The 26,218-nt window shown below is 47.1% G+C and overlaps 1 protein-coding gene and 2 pseudogenes across 1 annotated transcript in view; 1 reads left to right on the top strand and 2 right to left on the bottom strand.

Annotated features, from left to right (window-relative positions):
• Positions 1-26,218, bottom strand: part of LOC116982309 — a 999,615-nt pseudogene that overhangs the window by 114,544 nt on the left and 858,853 nt on the right.
• Positions 78-216, top strand: LOC116982367 (annotated as a pseudogene).
• LOC116982210 (complement C3-like) overlaps positions 18,400-26,218 on the bottom strand; it is a 146,745-nt gene continuing 138,926 nt past the window's right edge. The window contains exon 41 of the mRNA XM_033035505.1: positions 18,400-18,612. Coding sequence (XP_032891396.1) covers positions 18,471-18,612 — 142 coding nt within the window. The 3' untranslated portion in view covers positions 18,400-18,470. The remainder of the gene's footprint in view (positions 18,613-26,218) is intronic.

Here is a 26,218-nt window from a genome sequence, read left to right as displayed (position 1 = left end):
AATATGGGGCCATCTACATGTTGGCAATACTTACACTTGTTGGTACTAATGATAATAACAACATATTTTTGGGTCATGTGTCGTACAAAAATAGCATTTCCCTTGGTAAGGATAAAAAAGGTCATAGTAGCCTTACAACACACAAATGGATGAGATCTAACCATGTAAAACTGCACAATGCTAGGGTCCAAGCACAGGAATTGTCCAGAGTTGTTTCAGGGCAGGCTCAGTATTATGGGCAGGGACATAAAAACGTCTGGGGAAGTCTAGACAAAAAAGAGCACCTTATGGAAAGGATGTCCCATCATGACAATTATAATGTAAGTACTATACTCATGGGCCATCCCATCAGCCGGGGCAGCAACCTCCAGCAGAGGTCTAAACAGGGCAGACCCGTACCAAACAGGAGGAACCATACCCCCACGGGTCAACATGGGGGCCCATACCAGCAGCGCCATGTCAAGGGCTGCTGAAGCCTCCCTCATGAAAAAAAAGAGGGAGAGACATGGCAGTATGGCACTGACCCTGAAGTTGGAGGTATAACGGAGGAGCATACCCCAAGGCACCACAGGTGTACCTGGGTGCCCATACCAGCAGCACCATGTCAAGGGCAGCTGAAGCCTCCCTCATGCAAGAGCAGGAAGAGCCAGGGCAAAGTATGGCACTGATCCTCAAGGCACGAGAGCATCGCTCCAGATGAGCCGGATGTGGCAGGTAAATTTACCATACCAGCAGGAACTGGTGAGGTGATATCAACAATATGACCTCTCCATATGAGCTCAATATGAGCTCCACGGAATCAAAACGCTATGAAACACCTGTAAATCGTGCGTCACTCAGAATGCCCACCATGAACCAGGTTATCTGGGGGCAAATGGGTGCAATCCTGCAATCGCAGGAACTAAGACTGCAGAAAGTATTAAAACACATCGGATCAGGCATAACGGCATAGGGCGGTCAGTCTAAGCCATTTTCACACAGCAGGATACATTGGGCCTGGTGTGTAACGCCCACTTCGAGATTAACTGCCTGAGCAAGAAGTATCAGACCGACTTTAAATCCAAAGTTGTAGCACTGTGCTGATCATCCAACATACAGCCACCAAACTTGATATTTGGAGAAGTCCTGGCTAAGTAAGTCAAGGACTTAGATGACGAGGCAAGGATGGTCGGCCTTATTAAGGGTACTATCCCATCACTCCGCCGTAGGCGTGCACCAGTGCATACTCGCACTAAAATTCGGAGGCAAAAGAACCCAACAGACATGGAGGCACAAGCAGCTGGACTTGTCCAGGACATATCTCCTATAGACCAATCACCAATGGGGGTAGATTGCAAATGTTTATAATTAACTAGACTGAGTGGGACCCGTTGGGTCCCAGCATCACACGGGAGGGCTGGTCACCAACGCAATATTCCACCTCTCCACCAATTCCAATACTGCTCGCCAATGGGGGGGGGGGGGGGGGGGGGGGGGGGGGGGGCTGTCTGTTGCGTTAGTATGGGTGTTACGGGCTGAAGGTACTGGTGTCCAGAGGGCTAGTATAGACATTGGGACGACAGATAGCACAATGGGCTAAGTGTTCGGCTGGCAACCGGAAGGTAGCTGGTTCGAATCCCGCTGGGAGTGCATACTGTCGTTGTGTCCTTGGGCAAGACACTTCACCCACCTTTGCCTGTGTGTGTCCTTGGGCAAGACACTTCACCCACCTTTGCCTGTGTGTGTGGATGTAATTATGTGAAGCACTTTGGGGTCAATGCAAGTTGACTAAAAATGTGCTATATAAATAAAGAAATATATAATATATATATATAGATATATAATATTGTGGGCCGTATGGATGCTTGGGCAGGCATCCAACTGTTGCAACGATTTTAAAAGCCAAGCCAAGGCAAACAATTGGACTGCAGACACCCGACAACCAAAATTCATCTTGTGAACACAAACTTGTTAAAAAAAGGCGAGGCAAACAATTGGGCTGCAGACACCCGACAACCAAAATTCACAATTGGGCTGCAGACACCCGACAACCAAAATTCATTTTTTGAACACAAATTTGTTAAAAAAAAGGCGAGGCAAACAATTGGGCTGCAGACACCCGACAACCAAAATTCTTTTGTGAACACAAACTTGTTAAAAAAAAGGCGAGGCAAACAATTGGGCTGCAAACACCTGACAAACAAAATTCATTTTGTGAAAACAAACTTGTTTAAAAAGGCGAGGCAAACAAATGCTTGCAGACACCCGTCAACCAAAATTCATTTTGTGAACACAAACTTGTTTAAAAAGGCGAGGCAATGGGAAAGGAATGGAGGGTTATGGTCTGAGTGCAGGTAGATGGGACTAGGGGGAAATAATTGTTCGGCACGGACTTGTAGGGCCGAGATGGTCTGTTTCCGTGCTGTAATTGTTATATGGTTATATGGTTAAACAATTGGGGTGCATTCACCCGACAAACAAATTTCATTTTGTGAACACAAACTTTAAAAAAAAGGGCTGCATCCACTTTACAGCCGCATCGAGGGGACTCACCGTGGAGTAGACGTGCGTTCAGTGTTCTTTGCAGCTCCGTGAGCCGTGACCCTCTCGCTTCCTGGTCTGGCAGAGACTGAGTGAGGCACGACACTTCCTGGTTTTATAGTCCCTCCCCCTGCCAACAGCAGGGGCAGCAGAGAGAATGGGGAATTTTGTAAAAACATTAATATCTCTCTCATTTTTCATCGACGGAAAATATCCTCCACACTCATAAGGCGGAGCGAGGTGGAAATTGGTGTTTTCAAATCCAGAAATTTTACAGGTAAATGATAAAATTGAAACCATGATTCACAAAAGTTGTGATAAAAAAGACGGTTCATCAGCCTTCGCAGTTTGTGTCTAAATATATTTTCCCAAGCAAAAGAAGGATGGCGAGCCATTCTGTATCTAACCCGACTGAATTCCTATGTCCAGTATAAGCTTTTAAAAGGAAACATTCGGTACTACTAAACAATTGATTTCCAAAGGATATTATATGGCAAGTTTAGATCTGAAAGATGTATATTATTCAGTACCAACGTTCTGTCTGACTATCTTATGCAGCTATGTTTCCTGCTTTACCGAGAATAAAAATACAACCTTTACGGTTATTCTTAACATAAAATTTGCTGGGTTAACCTGTGATTCGGGAAACCAGCCTCTGCATGGTAAATCAATTATTCATATAGATCCTGAGTGGACCAGTCCTGCGACTTGGACTGTCAGTCCAATTCATGTCTGTGCTCGCTGCAAATGCAGGGATAGCACCAAGAAAGGAAAGCATTACATCTTCTCTTCAGGAAATGGGAAGTGTTGTTTAAATACTTAAGTCACAGCTCATACGGCACAGATAACTAACAGCTTGCAGTTCGTTTCAAATGGGTCGTGACAAAATTAAGTTATAGGACCATTACCTGTGCCCAACGTGCTTCCCATCTTATTTACGGCAGCAATAATGACCCACTCTGCCGGGGTTCACCCCTAATATCAAGGGAGAAAGGATATTTTTCACTTAAATTCCCAAGATAAGCAAAGGGACAGGGCTAATAGGATATTTAATGTGGTATTAATACTATTTCAACAGAGGGCTCCAGGTACATCCTTAGTTGGCTCGGCTATCAAGGCGCAGGTCAGCCAACGGGTTCAGTCACTACATATTGTGACTACATAGGATGATTACATCTGCAAATAATATTATGTTTTAATATTTATATAAGCATAATAGACATAAATTCGCAAATTCATGACATACCTCATAAACCTTCGGTTATGGTCATATATATATAACAATACGTCGTTCGCGAAGAGCTTAGAGGCTCAGAACTAGCAATGTTGATAATATAAAAAAACTTTAAAATGGTATTGGGTTGGACCATCCCCAAGTGATCGAAACAGGGTTTGGCTCATACAGGAGTAGATACTGATATATTTCGGAGAATCACTCCACCAGGGCTGCTACAATTCCGCAGCAAGGGTTATAAAACAATTCATAATAACCCAATGCCAGACCAGGGGTTTTGCCAACTTTACTTAGGTTCAGTGGTCAGTTACTCCCGAATGAGAGGAGTTACTATCATTTATTCATTATGAATGTTTCCCTCATTTATCATTGAAGCAGCCGTAGTTGTGGTGACTCAATTCTCACGGCATGAAATCACAGGGCTTTGAAATCTTCACGGAATCACTCACGTGACTCCGAAGTAAAATACTAAGATTAAAGGAGAACTTACCAGTTTGAAGTTTGATCTTTATTTTATGAGGAGTTACGGTGAGCGATTACGTGCCCTCCGCTCCCGGCCCTCATAATCGCAAAGATCATCTGGTAGTTCTAGTCTTCTGAGTCTTAATATGTTACTTCGACTGCTGTTTTCTGTGATTTCACACCGCTGCTTTGAAGAATGATACGCATGCGGCCTGGCGGTGCTTCTTCACGTAATCGCTCACTGTAACTCCTCATAAAATAAAGATCAAATTTAAAACTGGTAACTTCTCCTTTAATCTTACTATTATTTGGGTCTAATTTGTTCCACTCTTATAAATGTGTGAAATAAGCCCTTGACACCAAATATCAGGGATATCACCTGAACGTAGTATGATGTTGAACAGCCTAAGCACTATGTCCTGCATCTCCGGAGTGCTGTACTTGAGCATTTCATTTTTAATAGGCTTTCTTTGAGTGAAGATATTTTATTTTTATGGTCAATTCTTCCAAGGTAATTGGGAAATCAAGACGGTTTTGATAATCTTTAATTATTGGTTCTAGTGTTTGGAATTTTACTTTGATATGAGAATAATTTAAGTTTATTTTATTAATCCCTCTCCCTCTCCCTCTCCCTCTCCCTCTCCCTCTCCCTCTCCCTCTCCCTCTCCCTCTCCCTCTCCCTCTCCCTCCCTCTCCCCCTCCCTCTCCCTCTCCCTCTCCAACTCCCCCTCACCACCCCTCCCCCGCCCTCTCCGCCTCCCTCTCCCTCTCCCTCTCCCTCTCCCTCTCCCTCTCCCTCTCCCTCTCCCTCTCCCTCTCCCTCTCCCTCTCCCTCTCCCTCTCCCTCTCCTCTCCCTCTCCCTCGCCTCTCTCCTCTCCCTCTCCCTCTCCCTCCCCTCTCCTCTCCCTCTCCCTCTCCCTCTCCCGCTCCCTCTCCTCCCTCTCCCTCTCCCTCTGCCTCTCCTCCCCTCTCCCTCTCCCTCTCCCTCTCCCTCTCCCTCTCTCACTTCCCTCTCCCTCTCCCCTCCCCCTCCCTCTCCTCCCTCTCTCTCCTCCCTCTCCCTCCCCTCTCTCCTCTCCCCCTCTCCCTCTCTCCCCTCCCTCCTCCTCTCTCCTCTCCCTCTCCCCTCCTTCTCTCCCCTCTCCCCTCTCTCTCCCCCGTGTCTCCCTCTCTCCCCCCCTCGTCTCCCCCTCTCTCCCCCTCTCCCCCTCTCCCCCCTCTCTCCCCCTCTCTCTCCCTCTCTCTCCTCTCTCTCCTCTCTCTCCTCTCTCTCCTCTCTCTCCTCTCTCTCCTCTCTCTCTCCTCTCTTCCCCCTCGTCTGACAGGGACCCAACGGGTCCCACTTGGTCTAGTATACTATTAAAAGTATAATGAATGAATGATGAATGAATGATATATCTTTATCGTCTTGTTTCTATGTGTTTGTGTGATGGTTTTTTCGCCAAAACGGTACATGGTAGCGCATTCATTTTTGCAGAACCTTACTCACCTTTTTCCCGTCGTTGATCTCATCAAGTTTCCTTCAGATTTAATGTTATATTTCATGTTATTGATATTTAAAGGTCTAAAAATAGTTAACTTTGAGAATAATAACTGAATGAGAGGGGGACGTTTCTGGCAGCTTCCAAAGATGATGTCACAATGGCATCTCACAGTCCTCCAATTACAATGGGATCTAATTTACACAAGCTGCCGTGAAGATTCCGACAACCGAAAATTACATCACAATGTGATCTCTGCTGCCAATACACAAGCTATGAGGCTTGACAGAGAGGGGGATGGGTGGAGAAGAAATAGCAAGATTAAACGACAATGTACTAGTTTGATCTTTATTTTATGAGGAGTAATGTTGAGGGATTACGTGAAGAACCCGCCAGGACGCATGCGTTATTTTCTTCAAAGCAGCGGTGTGAAATCACAGATAACAGTAATGAACTGAACATAGTAAGATTAGAGAAAGAGGATACCAGTTGAACTTTATGATCGTTGGTGGGAGCGGAGGGCACGTAATCCCTCAACGTTACTCCTCATAAAATAAAGAGCAAACTTCAAACTGGTAAATTCTCGTTTAATCTTACTATTTTACTTCGGAGTCACGTGAGTGACTACGTGAAGATTTTAAAGCTCTGTGGTTTCATGCCGTGGAAACGAGTCCATGCCTCACAACTGCCTTAATTGACTAAGAGAGGAATAGTGTTAACGTATTCAAACATGAATCCGACATTGAAATTCCATGATGAACTATTAACAACAAATTATAGCCCCTGTCGTATCGGTAAATCATGATACAGAACTAAATTTGATTCTGCAATGACACAGGTTTAACCACTGGTTTTCTCTTATGACCATCCTGCTTTCCCCAGGACTTGGTCCATAGGTACGTCCAATTCCTTTGCTGCTGATGTAGCTACAGCCCTGGTGGTATGAGATTTGAATATGTTAGTATCCACCCCAGCAGCCGTAAAACCTGTTTCAGCCATCTCATTGCCTCTGAGCTGTTTAGAGTTCTCTATGTATAAGAATAAATGTCTCATAATGCATAGGCAATCATCTATTGGGTATGCACTGAATTCTATATGAGGCCTGACGATCCCGGTCTGTTCTGTTTTAGTAATTCGTGGATGTAAAAGGTTATTTTACTCGTTGAAGTTGTGATACTATCCAACCTTAATTTATGTAAAGACTGAACTCTTTTCCTTAGACTAATGCCATAAGCATGACTATATTATGTGTAAGTCTATGCAGGGACAGGGCTGTAACTAGTGACCAATACCTCAGTAATGTTAGGACTACTCTCACATCCCATATATGGGAATACCTAGTCCTTGGGGATAATATTAAAATTCCCCTCATAAGTTTAGTCACAGGGGGTGAGTCCCGACAGAATGACGCTTTGATCCTTGCCCCAGAATGCTGAAAGGGCACTTCTGGCGCAGTTTGTGGCACTAAACTGAGCCCCTCGTCATAGTTGAGGCTAGCCAGGAATTTCAGAACAGAAGTTATGTTCGTCGTACAGTTAGTGATGTTGTTCCTAGAACAATATCTCCCACTTCCTGATGTAGACCTGATATTGTTTCTTGGTGGACTGCCTGTGAGCCGCTGTAATATGTTCATTGTTCGGTCCGTTAGTCCCAGGCCCGGAAATGGTTCTTAACATTCTGCAATCCAACACATTTGTCCTATTATGGTAGAGACGATGTTCCCGTCCGTTACGGGATGAAGCAACAATCTGGTTATTTCGGAACGGAGATACATGGTTCTAAAACCATAACAAGAATCACAGGGAACCATGGTTGAATAGGCCAATCGGACACTACCAAAATACAGACGCCGAGTTTAGTTGTATTTTGCGTAATACCCGACTGAAGAGGCAGAAAGGGGGGAATGCATAGAAAAACAATTTCCCCCAATGCAGCGAGAGGCATCCATCGCTGATGCCCCAGTCTGATTCCCAAGAAACATAAATAGGCAACTGGTGATTAAGCCGAGATGCAAATAGATCGATCTCTGGTGTTTCATATCATGCTACAATATCAGCAAACACTTTGCGGTCCAACATCCATTCGATGTTTGTCATTGAATTTGCGTGACCTGGTGTCTGCCACTGAATTTGAGGTTACCTAGTAGGTAACTAGCTGATATTAAAATGTTTTTCTGAATACACCATTGCCAAATTGTGTTAGCCGGATTATCACATGATACCGATTTGATTCCACCCATATAGTTAGTATATGCCACCACGGTGGTGTTATCAATCTGTAGTCTAACATGCAGGTGATGCATTACTGAACAGTATGATTTTAGTCCATAGAACGCACCCAACATTTCCAAGTAGTTTATGACTTGTATCTGAAGCAATGATGCCTCTTGTGCATCCCATCTACATCCACAACTAGAGATGGAATTAGTAGCACCCCAACCATGAACACTGGCATCAGTTTGGAGCACCACTGAATAGTTGCTGACAATGATAGGGCTGGAACAATGCCGAATGTTTTCCCCCACCATTGTAATTCCGTAATTGCTTAGATTGGTAGCTTCATTGGTCTATCAAAATGTCCAGTATTGATTTTCAGTGCTTGTACCTTTGCCCTTTGTAATTATTGGTAATACAAAGGTCAAACAGTGTGGATGGAAACGCCACAATATTGCCAATTACCCTTGCTACCAGTCGAATAGATGGTTTACTGATTCAATGAGGTTGTTGCAGGCCTCAGTTAAGTATGTTGCCTTGTCCTTTGATACGTTACCCACATGTGAACTAAGTCAAAGGTGAACCCCAAGTAGTCCATACTGGTGGAAGGTGTTAGCTTAGAATTAATAACGTCTGTAATCCTTCCGCATAGGCACCGAATAGTAAGCACTTGTTTTAAATGGATGTAATCCATGAAGTTACCTATGGAATCAATTGTTTGGCAGTAACAAAGGTTTCCAATTTCGAATGAATTTACTGCACAAATGTATTCAGTTTTGTCAGACCTGAATGATTGGCAACCACATCTTTTTGGTTTTTCATAAAGATATTGACACGAATTCCAAAGAGTCGTGTTGGGATTTTTCCCATATCATCTAGCCTCTCCAGTTCAGCATGCGCTTCCAGTTTTTCTTATCGTGAAGGCACGAACGTTCAGTTCGGTACATGCTGAAACGGGAAAAGATTTGTGCGCAAATTCAATTGTATATCCCTGAATACTAAGTAGAAAATAAGTGTTAGTAGTTATTGCACTCCATGCTTCCCAAAACAAAAGTGTCATCTACCACCAATTTGTGTATTATTTACACTTCCTGTTATTTGGAAGAGACCAGACCCCTCTACCTCCATGGTGGCCAGTGGAAAGTTTATTTCTGCCGTGCGGTCGCCATAGAGGTTGTGGTGTCGGAGTTTGGATTTGGGATTTGGGGTTGCGCATCTTCCACGAAGGCCGGTCTGGGCCATGGCCTAAAAAATACCTCTGTCCTGTTTGCCCGGCCTTTGAGCGTTCACCAGCTTCTGTGTGTCTTGCCTGCTGGTGGATGCGTAGAGGTACTGTTGTCGTGTGTAGGAGGTCCTACCTGTTGCCGCCTTTATGAGCCCCAGGGTTTTAGCCTCCTCATCGAGCTCTTTTACCTGTTTTGACAGGTTGCCCCCAAGTGGTAATATTGGTGGTTTAGTACCTCCAGGTCTGCACAGATCTGCAAACTTAGGGTTTAAAGCTGGGCGGATGGCGTTCTCCTGAGACTATCAATATCGTACTGCGTATTGCAGAATAATGCTACAGTGTCTTGCTGTTGTTCTGACATCTCTTTTCCATCCACTGTCCGGGCAAAAAACTGTGATCCATGCAGTCAACAATTTTAGGATTTTCTGAAGCTAAACATCCTGGCTTCTGACTCCCGTTCCAATATGTTTCCAGATGCAACTGTTAACCGCGGGAAATTTTGAGGGATACATATTACCGGTGCCAAATATTTGGCAGTAGTTTCCATTACAGCCATGTTCCTGTAGTTGTTTTAAATGTACAAACTTGGACTCCATTTCCAGGAGGTTCCTTTTTCTTGCACCCCCTGCACACTGGTTATCACTTCAGCAAACCCCTCTTCAGAGCCAGGCCAGAATTGGCTCCCAGTACTCCCCTCTGTCGAGGGAGATGCACTGTGCAGCCCTGATAAGGTGCTGCCATGGGTGTATTATATACCCATGGTGACTAGCCTCCATCTCCCGGAGTCTGTCACAGTGGAGCATCTGCTCCATAAGCCGCTCCATTTGGCCCCAGTAACGCTGGTCCCTGCGGCATTTCTTGCAGTCCGACTTGTCAGAGTCGACTGCTCTGTTCTGTATAGGCTTCCCGCCCGGCCGAGGTGTTGATCTGGCCGGCGCGGATGCCAAGTCGGGCACAGCTGATCCCACTTATGGTGATGCCGGTGCCTTCAGCTGCTGCTAGCTGCCCGCAACTCCGCGGTCCTCCCCAGCCAGCTTAGACACAGCCCTTGTGGACTCTATTTTTGTCCATAGTTTCCCCCTGTAAAAACAGCACGGGAAACAAAAAACGACCGCAGAGTAATTCACTTACCTGTCGGTCTCGGTTTCAAAATTACCGCTGCGGGGGAACGCTCCCCCCCTCCCCGCCTGTCGTTTCGCAATGCGTGAAGCGATATGACACGCATGCGTCCTGGCTGGTTCTTCACGTAGTCACTCACGTGACTCCGAAGTAAAATGTTGTTTAAACATAGTGTTTAGTGGGGGAGTGCGAAAGGGGAGAGGTGAGGGAGGGAGTGACTGAGGGTAGGGAAAAGGAGAGGGAGTGAGAGGTGACAGAGAGACCATGGGATCAGCAGCTTCAAGGGGAGAAAGGAGAGAGTGAGATGTCCCTCCCCCCCCCCTCACACACACATACACACACGTGGGAAGTATTGATAGAGACAGAGAAAGAAAGGCAGTTAGGCAGTTATGACGCCATAATGCCCTACCAGCTTTATGTTGATATCCCAGAAACAGCAAATATCCTTCAGGTAAAGAATCTGCCAGCCTAACCCAGAACAGCAAAGTTTAATGAAAGATTTGGATAATAAAAGATGGCCTGTCGGTGGCACCTACATCACAATAAATCTTTGTGCAACTGCATTTTTTTAAAGTTTAAAATGAGGGAGGGTGAAAAAATGAGCTGACCTGCACTGTTGGGGGCTATGGGTGAGTGATGGAATATTACATTGGGGGAACGGGTTGCGTAGGGGGAACGGGTGAGTGGTGGAATCTTATCTTGTGGAACGGTTTGCGTTGGGGGACCAGGCCTCCCATGTGACAGGGACCCAACAGGTGAGTGTTGGAATCCTATGTTGTGAAACAGCTTGCATTGGTGGACCAGGCATCCCGTGGGGGCTCTGGGTGAGTGGTGTAATATTGCTTTGGGGGAAGGGATTACGTTGGGGGAATGGGTGAGTAGCGGATTATTGCGTTGGGGGAACGGGGCCCGACGGGACCCACTTGGTCTAGTATATTACTTAAGCTCTCATCTTGTTTGTTTGTATGTATGTGTGCATGGGTGTGCGCTATATTCCAAAACCCCGCAAAAACGGTAAATGATAGTGCTACCATTTTTGGACCACCTTATTCATTATTGTCCTGGGAAGCAAAATAAACAAGTTTTGTTCGGATTGATGGAATATTTTACAAGTTATTGACATTTTAAACTTTCCAGAAATCACTTTTCAAACCACTTTTCCACTTGCCATGCCCGTCAGCCACGTTACAATTATTTCACAATGATTTAAAAAAAAACTCAGTTTTAATCAAATTCTTCCGTTTTCACTAACTGCTAACATTGTGTTTAGGTTATTTTAACGAAAAACGCGATTTTCATTGTGGGGGTTGGGATTGGGTGGAGGTTTCATTTTTAAAAATCGCGATTTTCATTGTGGGGGAGGTGACGAGTAAGGGAGCAGGGAGATAGAGGGAGAATAAACTGGGGTAGGTGAGGATGGAGAGTGGGGAGGAGGGGGGTAGAGGGAGAGGAGGGAGGGAGTGAGGGAGATAGGAAATGTGAGAGGAAGGCAGTGGAAGAGGTGAGGAGGGAGTGGGGGGCTGGGATTGAGGTGAGGTAAGGAGTGGGGGAGCAGGGAGATAGAATGAGAGGAGGAGGTAAAGAGGGGAGAGGGGTTTTGGAGGGAGGGAGGGAGTAACTGAGGGCAGCTGAAAGGAGAGGGAGGGAGTGGAGGAGGGGAGGAGGAGAGGTAAGAAAAGAAAGGGTGAAACGAGGAAGTGCTGGGTGATGAGGGGGAATGGAAGAGATTAGGGGTAAGGAAGAGGGATGGTGAGGCGCAGTTCGGGGAGGGTTGCCGTTACTCACGTCACAACGGGGATCTCTAGCGTTACAACAGGAGCCCCTCGGCCGCACCTGTGCAGTTGGGGGTTATGGGTAAGTGGTGGAATATCGCATGGGGGGAAAACGAGACCCAGCAAGCCCCACTTGGTCTAATCCTTTATAATAATCCTTGTAACTATAAAACTCTGATCTTGAATGTGTGTGTGTGTGTGTGTGTGTGTGTGTGTGTGTGTGTGTGTGTGTGTGTGTGTGTGTGTGTGTGTGTGTGTGTGTGTGTGTGTGTGTGTGTGTGTGTGTGTGTGTGTGTGTGTGTGTGTGTGTGTGAGATTTACCCCCCTGGACTCCAAAATAGGCTTGCCTGAAAATGTCGGTTATTTCTTGAGTTATTAATAAAAATCTTCACAAATCACAAAGTTTGAATTCAAAACGCCTGTTTTATTGCTGATACCTTGACAATGGATCTACCTGCCTGCCGTGCCGTCTGCGCGCGCTGAGACTGACGTCACCTCCCACCCCTCCCTCCTTCCCGCGTTGTTCAAAAGTCGCCCCGTCGACTGAACACCGAAGATCATCGCTGAAGACTGCGGCACACGCTGTGAGTGAGTAACGAGCAAGTCGGGCCCTGCATTAGAGCTGTCGGGTCGGTCTCAGCTCCTGTCTGTCACTGCCGAAAAACATTTGAAAAAACACCCGCTGTCTTCCTGCTCGCGCTGAGTGATGTCAACGCCCCCCCCCCCCACCACTCCCCCACCCCTCAAACTCTACCCCCTCGCTCTCTGCCCCTCTCACACTCCATTTCACCCCCCTCCCCCTCTGTGCCTCTGTGTCCCTCTCTGTGTCTCTGTGTTACTCTGGGTGCCTCTGTGTCGTTCTGCCAGGGCTCAAAATTAACTGTTGCCCGGGTGCCAATGGCCACCTAACGTCCTGCCGGGCAACCTCAAAGTCGTGTAATTTTGCCCGGCTTGGCAAGCACCCGGGACAGCTGCTGTTCAACGGGCCCCCCTCTCTATCTCTCTCTCTGTCTCACTCCGTCTCCGGCCACCATCCGTAACCGGGTCTGGGCCGCTGGTTCTCCGCTCTCCGCTGCTCCTCATCGGCCGGCACGGACGGCCGCCTTGACAAGCGCACAACCATGGCCAGCACATCATCAGCCGCCCTGCACATGCGCACTGTCACGGCATCTGTTTGGCGCCAGCCACTTTCTCTTTCCCTTTGCATTGTGGGAGATCTGGCCGCCATTGCTGTCAGGTCGCCGCCTCACTGCGACCGCTGAAAACCAACGCAGAATCAATCCGTGGAGCTGGAGTAACCCACTGGAGTAAATCCCTGTTGTAACTCTTGCTTCTTGGTTTCCTGGTCCTCCAAAAATATTCTCAATGGAATTTGAACTGGAGGTGGTGCAGGGTCCATCACCAAACTCTGACCAATAACAGCCTATTGCACTTTATCTGTTCATCCGTTTCGACATTTGATAAATGCCTTATCAAGTGACGTTTCGGTAGAGACCCTTCTTTATATTCCCTCTGGTTTTAATGTTTTTAGTTTAATTTAAAGATACACTGGCCCTTCGACCCACCGAGTCCACGCTGACCACCGATCACCCGTGCACTAGTTCTATCCCACACATTAGCGGCGTAAGTCAAGAGTGTTTTATTCTCTCACATACCCGTTAGAACAATGAAATCCTTACTTGCAGCAGCACAACAGAATATGTAAAGATAATACTCCGTAAACAATGTTATAAATGAGAAAACAAAACTGTGTATATTTATATATGAATACATAACTATATATATATATGTGTGTGTGTGTGTGTGTGTGTGTGTGTGTGTGTGTGTGTGTGTGTGTGTGTGTGTGTGTGTGTGTGTGTGTGAGTGTGTGTGTGTGTGTGTGTGTGTGTGTGTGTGTGTGTGTGTGTGTGTGTGTGTGTGTGTGTGTGTGTGTGTGTGTACGGCTGGAGTAAGTCAACAGGGCAGATAGAATTTTGGGACAAAAGGAAAATATTATGTATTGGGTTGGGTCTGAACTAGGTTCCTGCACACCTTTGGAATGTGAAGGAAATGAGCACCTGGAGAAAACCCATGCGTTCAAAGGGAAAAGGAGCAAATTCCATATGGACAGCACCCATATTCAGGTTCAATTCTGGGTGTCTGGCACTTTTAGGCAGCAACGTTATGGCCAATGTACTGCCCCGTAGTCTTGAATTGAATTAAAATATACAGTAGCTGTGAAGGGGGACATAGCGTCGCTTAGAGATTTAAGACTGAAAATGGATAGTTTCTTGTTTTTAAAACCAAAGTTATCAACGTATAATTTTTTGTGTGTTGGAAAACAAAATATAGAGGCACAGCAAGCAGATTTGCTGTCTCACACGCCAGAGATCTGTGTTTGATCCTGGCCTCGGGCACTGTCCTTGTTGAATTTGCAGATTCTCCCTGCAAGCGTGTGGGTTTCCTCTCACATCTCAAAGACGTATTGGCTTTGTAGGTTAACTTGTCGCTGTAAAATTGCCCCTAATGTGTAGAGCAAAGTGGGATAAATGGGAATGGGTAAACAAAAATGTTGGAGAAACTCAGCGTGTAGGCAGCATCTATGGAGCGAAGTAAACAGGCAGTGTTTCGGGTCGAGACCCTTCTTCACACTGATGTGAGGATGGGGGGGGGGGGGGGGTGTCGGGAAGAAGAAAGGAAGAGGCGGAGACAGTGGGCTGAGGGAGAGCTGGGAAGTGGAGAAGAAAGCAGGGACTACCTGAAATTGGAGAGGTTATTGTTCATACCGCTGGTGTGTAAACTGCCCAAGCGAAATATGAAGTACTGCTCCTCCAATTTATGGTGGGCTTCACTCTGGCCATAGAGGAAGCCCAGTGCAGAAAGGTCGGATTCCGAATGGGAGGGAGAGTTGAAGTGCTGAGCCACTTGGAGATCAGGTTGGTTATTGCGAATTCAACGGAGGTGTTGGGTGAAGAGATCGCCAAGCCTGAGCTTGGTCTCACCGACGTAGAGCAGCTGACACCTAGAGAAGCAGATGCAATAGATGAGGTTGGAGGAGGTGCAGGTGAACCTCTGCTGCACCTGGAAAGACTGCTTGGATCCTTGAATGGAGTCAAGGGGAGATGTAAAGCATCAAGTGTAGTATTTTCAGCGGTTGTAAGGGAAAGTGCCTGCAGAGGGGGTAGTTTGGGTGGGAAAGGATGACTTGACCAGGGAGTTACAGAGGGAGCGGTCTCTGCGGAAAGCCTAGAGGGGAGGAGATGGAAATATGTGGCCAGTGGTGGGATCCCATTCGTAGACAAAAAAGCTGGAGAAAATCAGCGGGTGAGGCAGCATCTATGGAGTGAAGGAATAAGCGACGTTTCGGGTCGAGACCCTTCTTCAGACCAATGACGGGGGAGGACGGGAAAAAGAAAGGAAGAGGTGGAGACAGTAGGTTGTGGGAGAGCTGGGAATAGGAAGGGAGAAGGAGGGAGAAAGCAAGGACTGCCTGAAATTGGAGAAGCCAATGTTCATACCACTGGGGTGTAAACTACCCAAGCAAAATCTCTGCCACAGAAGGTAGTTGGGGCCAATTCATTGGCTATATTTAAGAGGGAGTTAGATATGGCCCTTGTGGCTAAATGGATCAGGGGGTATGGAGAGAAGGCAGGGATGGGATACTGAGTTGGATGATCAGCCATGATCATATTGAATGGCGGTGCAGGCTCGAAGGGCCGAATGGCCTAATCATGCACCTATTTCCTATGTTTCTATGAAATATGAGGTGCTGTTCCTCTAATTTGCGGTGGGCCTCACTCTGGCCATGGAGGAGGTCCTGGACAGAAAGTTCAGATTTGGAATGGGAGGGGGAGTTGAAGTGTTGAGGCACCGGGAGATCAGGTTGGTTATTGCGAACTGAGTGCAGGTGTTGTGCGAAGCGATCGCTAAGGCTGTGCTTGGTCTCACCGACGTTGATCATATGCTGAATAATCCAACCACATTTTTATTTGGAAGTGGAAAGAAATAATAGAACTTGGATTCAATGCAACGTTTAAAAAGAATTGAGATACTGTATTATAATTTTCCTGCATGTCTTTGTGGTATATATCATGTCTTGGTTGGTGAATATGTTTAGTTTGTGACTTCATTTGAAGCAGAAATAATATGTGAATGCTTCATTGACCATAATTCCTACTGGTAACTGCACACTTTATCCGAGCACATTATCGCACACATCATGCAAGCCGTCTTAAATGATCACCTAAACTGCCATTTGGCAACCTTAAAAGCTGGCAAGGTTGCCCGGCTGACAACAGAGAAAAAAAAGTTAAGCGAGAGCCCTGTCTGTGTGCACGTGTCGCTCTGTGTGCCTCTGTGTCCCTCTATGTGCCCCTGTGTCCCGCTCTGTGCCTCTGTTTCCCCCTTTGCGCCCCTCTCTATGCCTCTCTGTGCCTGGGTCCCTCTCTGTGCCTCTGTGTCCCTCTCTGTGTCTCCCTGTATCCCTCAAGGGCATCCCTGTGTCCCTCTCTGTGCATCCCTGTGTCCGTCTCTCTGTACCTACCCACCACCCCCCCCCTCCAGCTACGCCTGTGAGTTGGGAGCTATACGTGAATGGATAGGGGAGGAGATGGGGTAAAAGGAGTGAATGAATAATATTAATATAATATCAATGAGGGTGGTTAGTGCGTGTGTGTGAGGGGTTGGTGCGTGTGTGACGCTGCAGGCTGCCCCCTCTCCCCGCAACCGCGCGTTGAGGGGACGGGACCCAACGGATCCCACTTGGTCTAGTGACTCTGAAATCAAAAATTTTACCAACCACTGAAGGCAGACTAACCGGCCTATCATTCTCACTATTGCTCCCTTCTTGTACAGAGGGGTAATATTGGCAATTTCCCAATCATCTGGAACCACTCCTGACTGGTGATTCTTGAAATATCACTGTTAATGCCTCCACAATCTCTAAAGCCACCTCTTTCAGAACCCCAGGGAGCAGTCCATCTGGTCCAGGTGACATCCACCGTCAGCCTTTTCAGCTTCCCAAGCACCTTCTCCTTAGTAATAGCCACTCCACTAATTTGTACCCCCTGACTCTCTTGAATTTCAGGCACTTTGCTCTTACCTCTTTCTTGCTCTTTATATAACTGTCATTCTTGCTAGGGTCCCTTGCCAGTCAACTTTGGCCAACCCTTCCCTCATGCCTCTATGCTCCCCTTTGCTCAGCTATACCGATATATCACCTTCTTCCTCTCCAATTGCAGGTTCAATCTTATCATGTTGTGGTTGCTACCTCCTAGTGGTTCTTTTACCTTGAGTTCTCTTTTCAAATCCAGTTTATTAGACCATACTAAATCCAGAATTGCCTTTTCCCTGGTAGGTTCCACTAGAAGCATCTCGGAGGCACCCTTTCTTCCAGTACTAACCTGATTTTCCCAGTCTACCTGCATATTGAAATCTTCCATGACCAGCGTAGTATTGCCTTTCCTTCTGTGAAATGGCGTGGAGAAATGTGGCTAGAGGTGGCAAAAATATTGGAGGATATGATGACCGGGTATGGAACACCTCATCTTGGGCGCAGATGTGGCGTTGACGGAGAAATTGGGAGTAGGGAATAGAGTCTTTGCAGGAGGCAGGGTGGGAAGAAGTGTTCTTCCTTATCTCCGTGTCTCCCTCTCCCCTGACTGTCAGTCTGAAGAAGGGTCTTGACGTGAAACATCACCCATTCTTTCTCTCCAGAGATGCTGCCTGTCCCGCTGAGTTACTCCAGAATGTTGTGTCTACGGTGTAAACCAACAACGGCAGTTCCTTCCTGAACTTATAAAGGTGGTTTGAATAAATAAGGAAATGGGGAATATTTTTAGTTTTAGAGTTAGTTTTAGAGATGCAGCATAGAAACGTGCCCTTTAGCAATGACAGCATGTGATGTGCAGCCAAGATGCTCTTGTATTTTTTCTTAAATTGAAACAGCCAATATATCACAGCCTGGATGTTAGAGTGGGAAATAGTTTTCTGAGATTTAGAGATATTGCATGGAAACTGGGCTTTTGGCGCTTTGGGTCCACATTGATCAACCATTCGCATTAGTTCTGTGTTATCCTACTTTTGGATGACTATGTTGGTGACATTCATCCAGAAGCCAAACTTCTTTAAATTATTGCCAATTTCTGCCTTGCTCGTATGTTTGTATCCGACCCTTCACTTTTCTGTCTTGATTTTTCAAACGTCATTTTGACGGATATGTTAGCAAACTGTATCCACTCTAAAACCCCTGACTCCCTCAGTTATCTCAATTGCATATCCAACCCATGTTATTGTTATGCTCCATGCCTTGTTTCATTGTATCCACTCTGATGACAAGATTGTTCATGTTTTGCCTTTTAAAATATTGCAGTGAATGGGAAAAATCAACTTTGGCATAAAAAAAAAGATGAATTGGCTTTATTTAATGAAAACTGTTGGGCAGCTTATTTTAAGCTGCAATGTAATTAGTTATCGCACCCAAAGGACTGGAGGTCGTCGGCAAACACCCTCAGGTCTTTACAGAGTACTCTGAACATTTCCTCTTGGCATTCTGCATTGCTTGGCCACCTTTCTATCCATGTTTTTTCTCCAATCACATATCTCACTCTGAAATATTGAAACACCAGTAAAAATGAGGGCAAGCATAGGGAACAGATAACAGATATTTTCTAAATCTATCTATACATTAAAACTCTGTGGCTGGATGTGTGTGTGTGTTTGTGTGTTTCTGCCTGTATTGTGGTTGCCAGCCTTTGATTCGTTGCTACGCCAACACCAGACGCAGAAACGCCGAGATTTTTTCCATTTCGGTAGAGATTTCACTTTTCATTCCAAGTATCCACTCCTGATTAAAATTCGTCGTGTTTATATACACATTTTTAATAACATCCTTCTGCCCCCCCCCCAATTTCAAAATGTTAAAAAAAAACAATGTCACAATGCCCAATGCTCACAGATGTCCAATCGGAATGGATCCATTTACATTTGCCTTTGCCCCTCCCCCCACGTGGTCTGTGTCGAAGCGCGACATCACGTGTATGGGAATAGAGAAAGAGGATTGGGGGTGATAGGGAATGGGGAACAGATGGACAGTCCCTACCCCTCCCCCTTCCACTCTCCCTCCCCACTATGCCCCCTCTCTCCCCCCACCCCCCACACATCTTCCCCCCTCCCCATACCTCTCTCCCCCTCCCCATCACTCTCGCCCCCTCCTCATCCCTCTCCTCCCCCTCTCCATCTCCCTCTCCTCCCCCTCCTCCTCCCACCCCCATCCCTCTCTCTGCCACCCGCCTTCACTCTCCCCCCTTCCCTCTCCCACCCCCTTAGCGCTCTCCCACACCCCCTCCCCCACCCCCTTCCCTCTCTCCCCACCCCCTCTCCACTGTTCACCCTCCATCCACACTCTTCCCCCTCTACCCCCTACCCATCTCCCTCCTCGCCTCCCTCACCCCTCCCCCACACCTCTCCCCCTCCCCTCTCTCCTCGCCTCCCCCACCCCTTTCCTCCCCCTCTCCCTCTCCTCACCCCTCTCCCTCTCCTACCTCTCCCATCCCTCTCTCCCCCACCCCCTTCCCTCTCTACCCCACCCCTTCCCTCTCTCCCCCCGCCCCCTTCCCCTGTCCCTCTTCCACCACTCCCCCTGTCCCTCCCTCCCCATTCTCCCACTTCTCTCCCCCTTACCTCACCCCTCTCACTCTCCCATCCCTCTCTCTCCCCTTCCCCCTCCCTCCCCTGTCTCCCCCACCCCTTCCCCTACCCCTCTGTCCCTCTTCCACCACTCCCCCTGTCCCTTTTCCACCACTCCCCCTTCCTCTCTCCCCCTCCCTTCCCACTCTTCCACTTCTCTCCCCTCCCCCTCCCCACTCTTTCCCCTCTCCCCCCCCACCCCTCTCCCCCTACACTCTTCTCCCTCCCTCCCCTACTCCATCTCCCATTCCCCTCCCTCCCCCATCCTCCCCTCCCCCACACCTCTCTCCCCCTTCCCCATCCCTCTCTCCTCCCCTTCCCCCAGCCTGGCACTGCCCCAGTTCCACTATGGCTGTGACTCCCACTCTGCACACTGGCAGTCAATGGGGTTCGGTAAACGTGGGAACCCAGAAGAACTGCCCTGACATATTAACTAGGCTGGTTCAGGAGGGCATCTGCGGCAGTCATTCAAAAAAAACTTCACAATTATATTAATTATATTATTTTTCTAGAATACAATTATACATATTTATATATGATTACAGTGATATTCACGTCATATATATCTATATTACTAAAGGTCTGATCTTGACCGCGTTTGGCTCGCTGTGGCGTAATTTCCGAGAGACGCCGCTTTGGTTTGAAGTTAAAAGGCACTACTGCAAATGGTGGTTTGGGTGCTTTGGCTTGAAGTTAAAAGGCACTACTGCAAATGGTGGTTTGGGTGCTTTGGCTTGACGTTAAAGGGCACGACTGCAAATGGTGGTTTGGGTGCTTTGGCTTGAAGTTAAAAGGCACTACTGCAAATGGTGGTTTGGGTGCTTTGGCTTGTACTTAAAGGGCACTACAGCAAATGGCGGTTTGTGTGCTTTGGCTTGAACTTAAAGGGCAGTATTGCAAATGGTGGTTTGAGTGTTTTGGGTAACTTCCTGTTTACACTGTATATTGATTTAAGATAAAACGCTACCACTGACGGCTGTGATTTTGGGCCATCTTACTTAGCCCCCCTCCGCTCAGCAGGTGCAGAGGATTGTTCCCATCAATGAAAAATAAAAGTGTTATTAGTGTTTAAAAAATGTTGAGAATCTCTCTCCTGTCAATCACACCATGAAGGCCACACCTTTTCCGGTAGGAGTGGGAGGGGTTATAAAACCCGAAAGTGTGGGTGTGGCTCAGTCTCTGCATGACGGTGGAGGAAGAGATCACGACTCTGTCGGAGCTGTGAATCAACTGAACACACTGAATATCTACTGAACTGTGAGTTTGGTGTTATCTGTGGTTTTATGGTGGTTTCACCCTGCATGAAATGGTATGAAGCTGCATTTGAATTTGGTGGCCATGCACCCTGCTTGAAATGGAATGAAACTGCACTTGAATTTAGTGGCCTTCCACCCCGCTTGAAGTGGAATGAAACTGCACTTGAATTTGGCGGCCTTGCACCCTGCTTGAAGTGGTATGAAACTGCACTGAATTTGGTGGCCTTGCACCCTGCTGAATGTGGTATGAAACATGCACTTGAATTTGGTGGCCTTGGTTTCAGCTTGAAGTGGTATGAAACTGCAATATAATTTGGTGGCCTTGCACCCTGCTTGAAGTGGTATGAAACTGCACTTGAATTAGGTGGCTTTGCACCCTGCTTGAAGTGATGGGAAACTACACTTGAATTCGGTGGCCTTGCACCCTGTTTGAAGTGATAGGAAAATGCACTTGAATTTGGTTGCCTTGCACCCTGCTGGAAATGGTAGGAAAATTGATTTGAATTTGGTGGCCTTGCACCCTGCTTGAAATGGAATTTGAAGGAATAGCCATGAGTCAATTGCCAGCCCACCAGCCGTGAGTGAGCTGCCAGCACATCAGGCTTGAGGGACCGAGCTGCCACCCCAAGAACCCATACCAGTGCTCCAGAAAGCCCCCCCCCCACTGGCCACCAATATTGCAATTGGTGGAGAGGTGGAATATTGCGTCGGGGGACCAGCCCTCCCGTGTGAACATGGGACCCAACGGGTCCCACTTAGTCTAGTATATATAGATGGTATAATAATATATCGTTTAAATAGACGGCAACACGGAAATAGGCTCCCCATGGTGTAATATAGGCATTTGACACGAGATGGCGGTTACTTTTTCAATCTCATTTTCTAATTAGTTTAATTAATTAATGTGCAACTTTTGGCACTGTCGAGTTATGTCTTCCTTCTCAATTATATTTCATCTAAATCTGTGCAAAATTCTAGGTAGTTCCGACACGTGGGTCACGAAAATGGATTTCTGGACACATTTTGTTCACAGCCTACCAGGCATTAATGACTGTTCCTGGATCCGGCATAAGCAGTAGATGCAGCAAAGAAGTCGTACCAGTTCCTATATGTTTAAAAAGGTACAGCAATTCACAGTATACTCTAACTGACTTCTGCAGATGGTCTGTAGGAAGTGTCCTGACTGATTACATCATATTCTTGTATGGCAATTGCAACACACAGGATTGTGAGAGGTTGCAGAGCGTGGTGTGCTCGGCAGCAGTCCATCACGGGTACAGCACCACCTACTCTTCAAAAGCAGCTACACGAGGCGCAGAATCAAGAAAACAGCACCAATCATCAAAGATCTCCACCATTTGGGCTATGCCGTCGTCTCACTGTTCAGAGTTTCCTAAGTCATCACGTTCTTGAACCCTACCTTGAAAACAGACCAGTCTTGTGGTCAGCTGTTGCCAAACCAGTCTAATACAACCCAATAGAATGGTATCCTGATCTGGAAGTTCATCATCATCGGCGGTCACTCGAAACGAGTATGACTGTCCTTTTTTGGGAGGACGCCCGTGCGTGACTTTTTTTAACGTGGGGAGACTGGTGCACAACTCCAGATGGTGCATGGGATCAAGTGCGACTTGGTATTTTCCCCATTGAATCTGAAGGCAATGATGGAAGGGTCTTATTCCGGTTGGTGATCAGTGTTGTTGTGCTAGACCTTTTTTGTCTGTTACATTTCAATGATTTGCCAGAAAGTGTAGATTGGATTGATGAGTAAGTTTGCAGAGGGCACCAAAAATTGGTGAAGTTGCGGTGAAGTAGGCTTTCAAAGGATACAGAAGAGAAATTGCAGACGTGCAGTCTGGGAAAGTGGAAGTCGTTGCAATTTGGGATTTGAAATGCATGAAGAAAGTACAGATCATGGCAGGATCCTTAACATTATTGATGTTTGGAGGCATTTTGCTGTCCATTTTACTTCGGAGTCACGTGACTGCATAGCACAGCGACCGGTTGGGAGGAGTAGCGCTCCTCCAGCGGTAAGTTTTAAAAACCTCAAGGTAAGTGTTCAGCTTAGTCGGAGGTCGCTTTCTTGTGGGAGTAATGCTTGTTTTCAGATCAAGATTACCATGGAGAAAGTGTCAAAAGGGAGGGCGAGGCGAGCCGCTGGTAAAACCATGGAAGACCGCGGGAATGCGGGCGCCCGCCCAATACACCTATTGAGTCGTTGGCAGGGAGTCCAGCGACTGCAGACACGTTGCCTGTGAGCACCGTCATCGCGCCGTTGGGGCGTAAGGCCATTAGAAAGTCTGTACGGCCCATAGACTCGGGTGAGTCAGGCCAGGAGGGTTCCCCTCCTGAAATGAATACCGTGCTTGCACGGGTGTCTAAAATAGAGCTCCTTATGGAGAAGATGCTCTATCAGGACACACACCGGGAGGAGTGGGGTCCACGCCGGCCTACGGGAGAGCCCGCGCCAGCAGCGCCTGAAATAGGGCTGTCTATGCGCTGGCCTACAGAAGTGCCCGCGCCAGCAGCGCCTGAAATAGGGCTGCTCAATCGCTCCCTCTTGGAGGAGGAGAGCTTGACGGGTCAGTGTTATTCTGACGCCGAATCTATGGGTGAGCAGAGCCCAAGGGATGAAGGGCATGAGCCCGAAATACCATGTCAGGCAGAAAGATTTGCAATCCCCAGAGAGTCAGGGGAGCCGTTGGGGGAAGAATTGGCAACAACAATAAATTATTTACTCTCCCATCAGCTGCAAGAGCTGACCATGGACGAGACAGCAAAAACATATGCAACTCCTCTTAATTGTGTCGTACTGAAAGTACCAGCTGTTAATCATGTAATATGGCGCCACATGGGCATTGGGATTGGGGCACAAGAAATGAAGCTCCAGCGGGTGCTGAAGTTGCTTGCCGCAGGTATTACGGCGTTCGCCAGATCGGTGAACGAGGGGCATCTGTCTGAATCACAGCAGGATGCCTTAGTCCTCATGTGCAGTGCACATTTTGAAATTAACTGTTTGCGGAATAGTGCCATACGCCCTATTATTTACCCTAAATTTGCAGCGCTCTGCAAGCCCACCAATATTCAACCGCCAAATCTGCTGTTTGGAGAGGACCTCGCAAAGAGAGTGAAGGAGCTTGATGGCAAGGCAAAAACCGTGGGGTTAATTAAAGCACCAATGACTGGCAAAGCGGTTCGGAGGCAGTTCCCCTACCGACGTGCAATGACCGGGACCGGTGAAGGAAGGAGCCGGTCATTTCCGAATATGCGCAGCTGGCGAACTGATACTGGGACACGAGCGAACATGAATTTTCCCACCAGGAACCGGGGGCAACACATTCCACCGGTAACTATGGAGGTAGGTGGGTCTGGTCCTGATAGAAACATATTAAGGGAAAAACACCTACAAGTTGGGGGGAGATTACACTTCTTCCCAAAAGAATGGCATGAGATAACATCAGATTTGTTTATACTGTGCAGTATAGAAGGTTTTCGAATTACATTCTATCCAGGGCTCGAAATTAGCGGTTGCCCGGGTACCATTGACCACTCAAACGCCGCCGGGCAACCTAAACACCAAATCATTTTGCCCGGCTTGGCAACCAGATACTGGTTTCTACTGAAGATAGACACAAAAACCTGGAGTAACTCCGCGGGTCCGTCAGCATCTCTGGAGAAAAGGAATGCGATGTTTTGTGTCAGCGGTGATGGCTGTATTGCGTGGGAAAGATACTAGGTGCGTGGCGAGGAAGGGTCGGAGCAAATGACGGGCTCCGAACAGCGGCAGCAGCGGCCGCGACAGCGGCTCCATCTCCTACTCCTCCCGCACCCCGCCCGCCATGACAGCGGCTGCTGCTTGCAAACCCGCTAACGGCGTTTCAAAACAAACCCTCCCGCACGCCGAAGCCGGGAGGGAGGGGGAGATGGAGCCGCTATCGCGGCCGTTCCCCACATTCATCTTGCGCTGATCTACCCCCCCCATCCATCCTGTACTGATCCTCCCATTCAAGAAGAATGTGGGGAACAGTCTGAAGAAGGGTCTCGACCCGAAACGTTGCCTATTTCCTTCGCTCCATAGATGCTGCCTCACCTGCTGCGTTTCTCCTGCACTTTTGCCTACCCCCATCATTCCCATTCAACACCACTGACATCCCCCGTGCTCTCCCCTCACAATTTTATCTACTCCCACCAACACGTACTAATTCACGTGCCTCAATTCATCAATTCTGCACCGACTGCCTTCTAACCCCCCCCCCCCCCGCCATCTATCCACCTCACACTGATTCACACACACCCCCCTCCCTGACCCAATTGTGCTGGAAATGTCTTCAAAGCGAACATTGACTGTTTGATAACGGAATGCAATCACATGTGTTTTAATTCCCTATGTTATTTTTTGTTTTAATCCATAAAGGTGGATTAATTAAATTGTGAACACGTGAAACGTTAAAATCGCAGTGTTCGATTGTCACTGCTGCCATTGACACATTATTACAGAATCCATTTAACGGCAAATCAATACTGTAGTTATTTAATGAGCAACATTCACAACTATACTACGCATATATGTTACCATGGTCCAGGATTTATTGACACAGATTGATCATACGCTGAATAATCCAACCACATTTTAGTTTGGAAGTGGAAAGAACTAATGGAAATTGCATTAATTGCAATGTGTAGAAAGAGTTGAAATGCTGTCTTATAATTTTGCTGCATGTCATGGTGGGATATATCACATCTTGATTGGTGAATATGTTTAGTTTGTGACTTTATTTGAAGCAGAAATAATATGTGAATGCTTCATTGAGTATAATTCTGACTGGTAACTACGCACTTCGTCTGACACATTATCGCACGCGTCATGCAAGCCATCTTAAATGACCTCCTAAACTGTCATTTGGCAACCTAAAAAGCTGCCAAGGTTGCCCAGCTGGCAACAGGGAAAAAACGTTAAGCGAGAGCCCTGCTATCCCAATTTGTGTCCACCCACTCAGCATGTTCCAAGCCGGACACTCATTTTCTCACAGGAAGAGAATATGGAGATACAGGCAGAACTTAAAAAATTATGCAAAAAAGGGGTAATTGAGAAGTCGGTTCACCAACTCCACCAATTTGTGTCAAATATTTTTCCTAGATCAAAAAAGGATGGAGGATGTAGAATCATCGTCGACCTGACAAGCACACCCCTTTGTACAGTATAAACATTTTAAAATGGAAACTTTTGCTACTGCTAAAAACGGCTTTCCAGATGATGTTATATGGCAAGC

This window comes from Amblyraja radiata, chromosome 16, assembly GCF_010909765.2.
Source record: "Amblyraja radiata isolate CabotCenter1 chromosome 16, sAmbRad1.1.pri, whole genome shotgun sequence".
NCBI classification, from domain to species: Eukaryota; Metazoa; Chordata; class Chondrichthyes; order Rajiformes; family Rajidae; genus Amblyraja; species Amblyraja radiata.
This window is presented reverse-complemented; position numbering and strand designations above follow the sequence as displayed.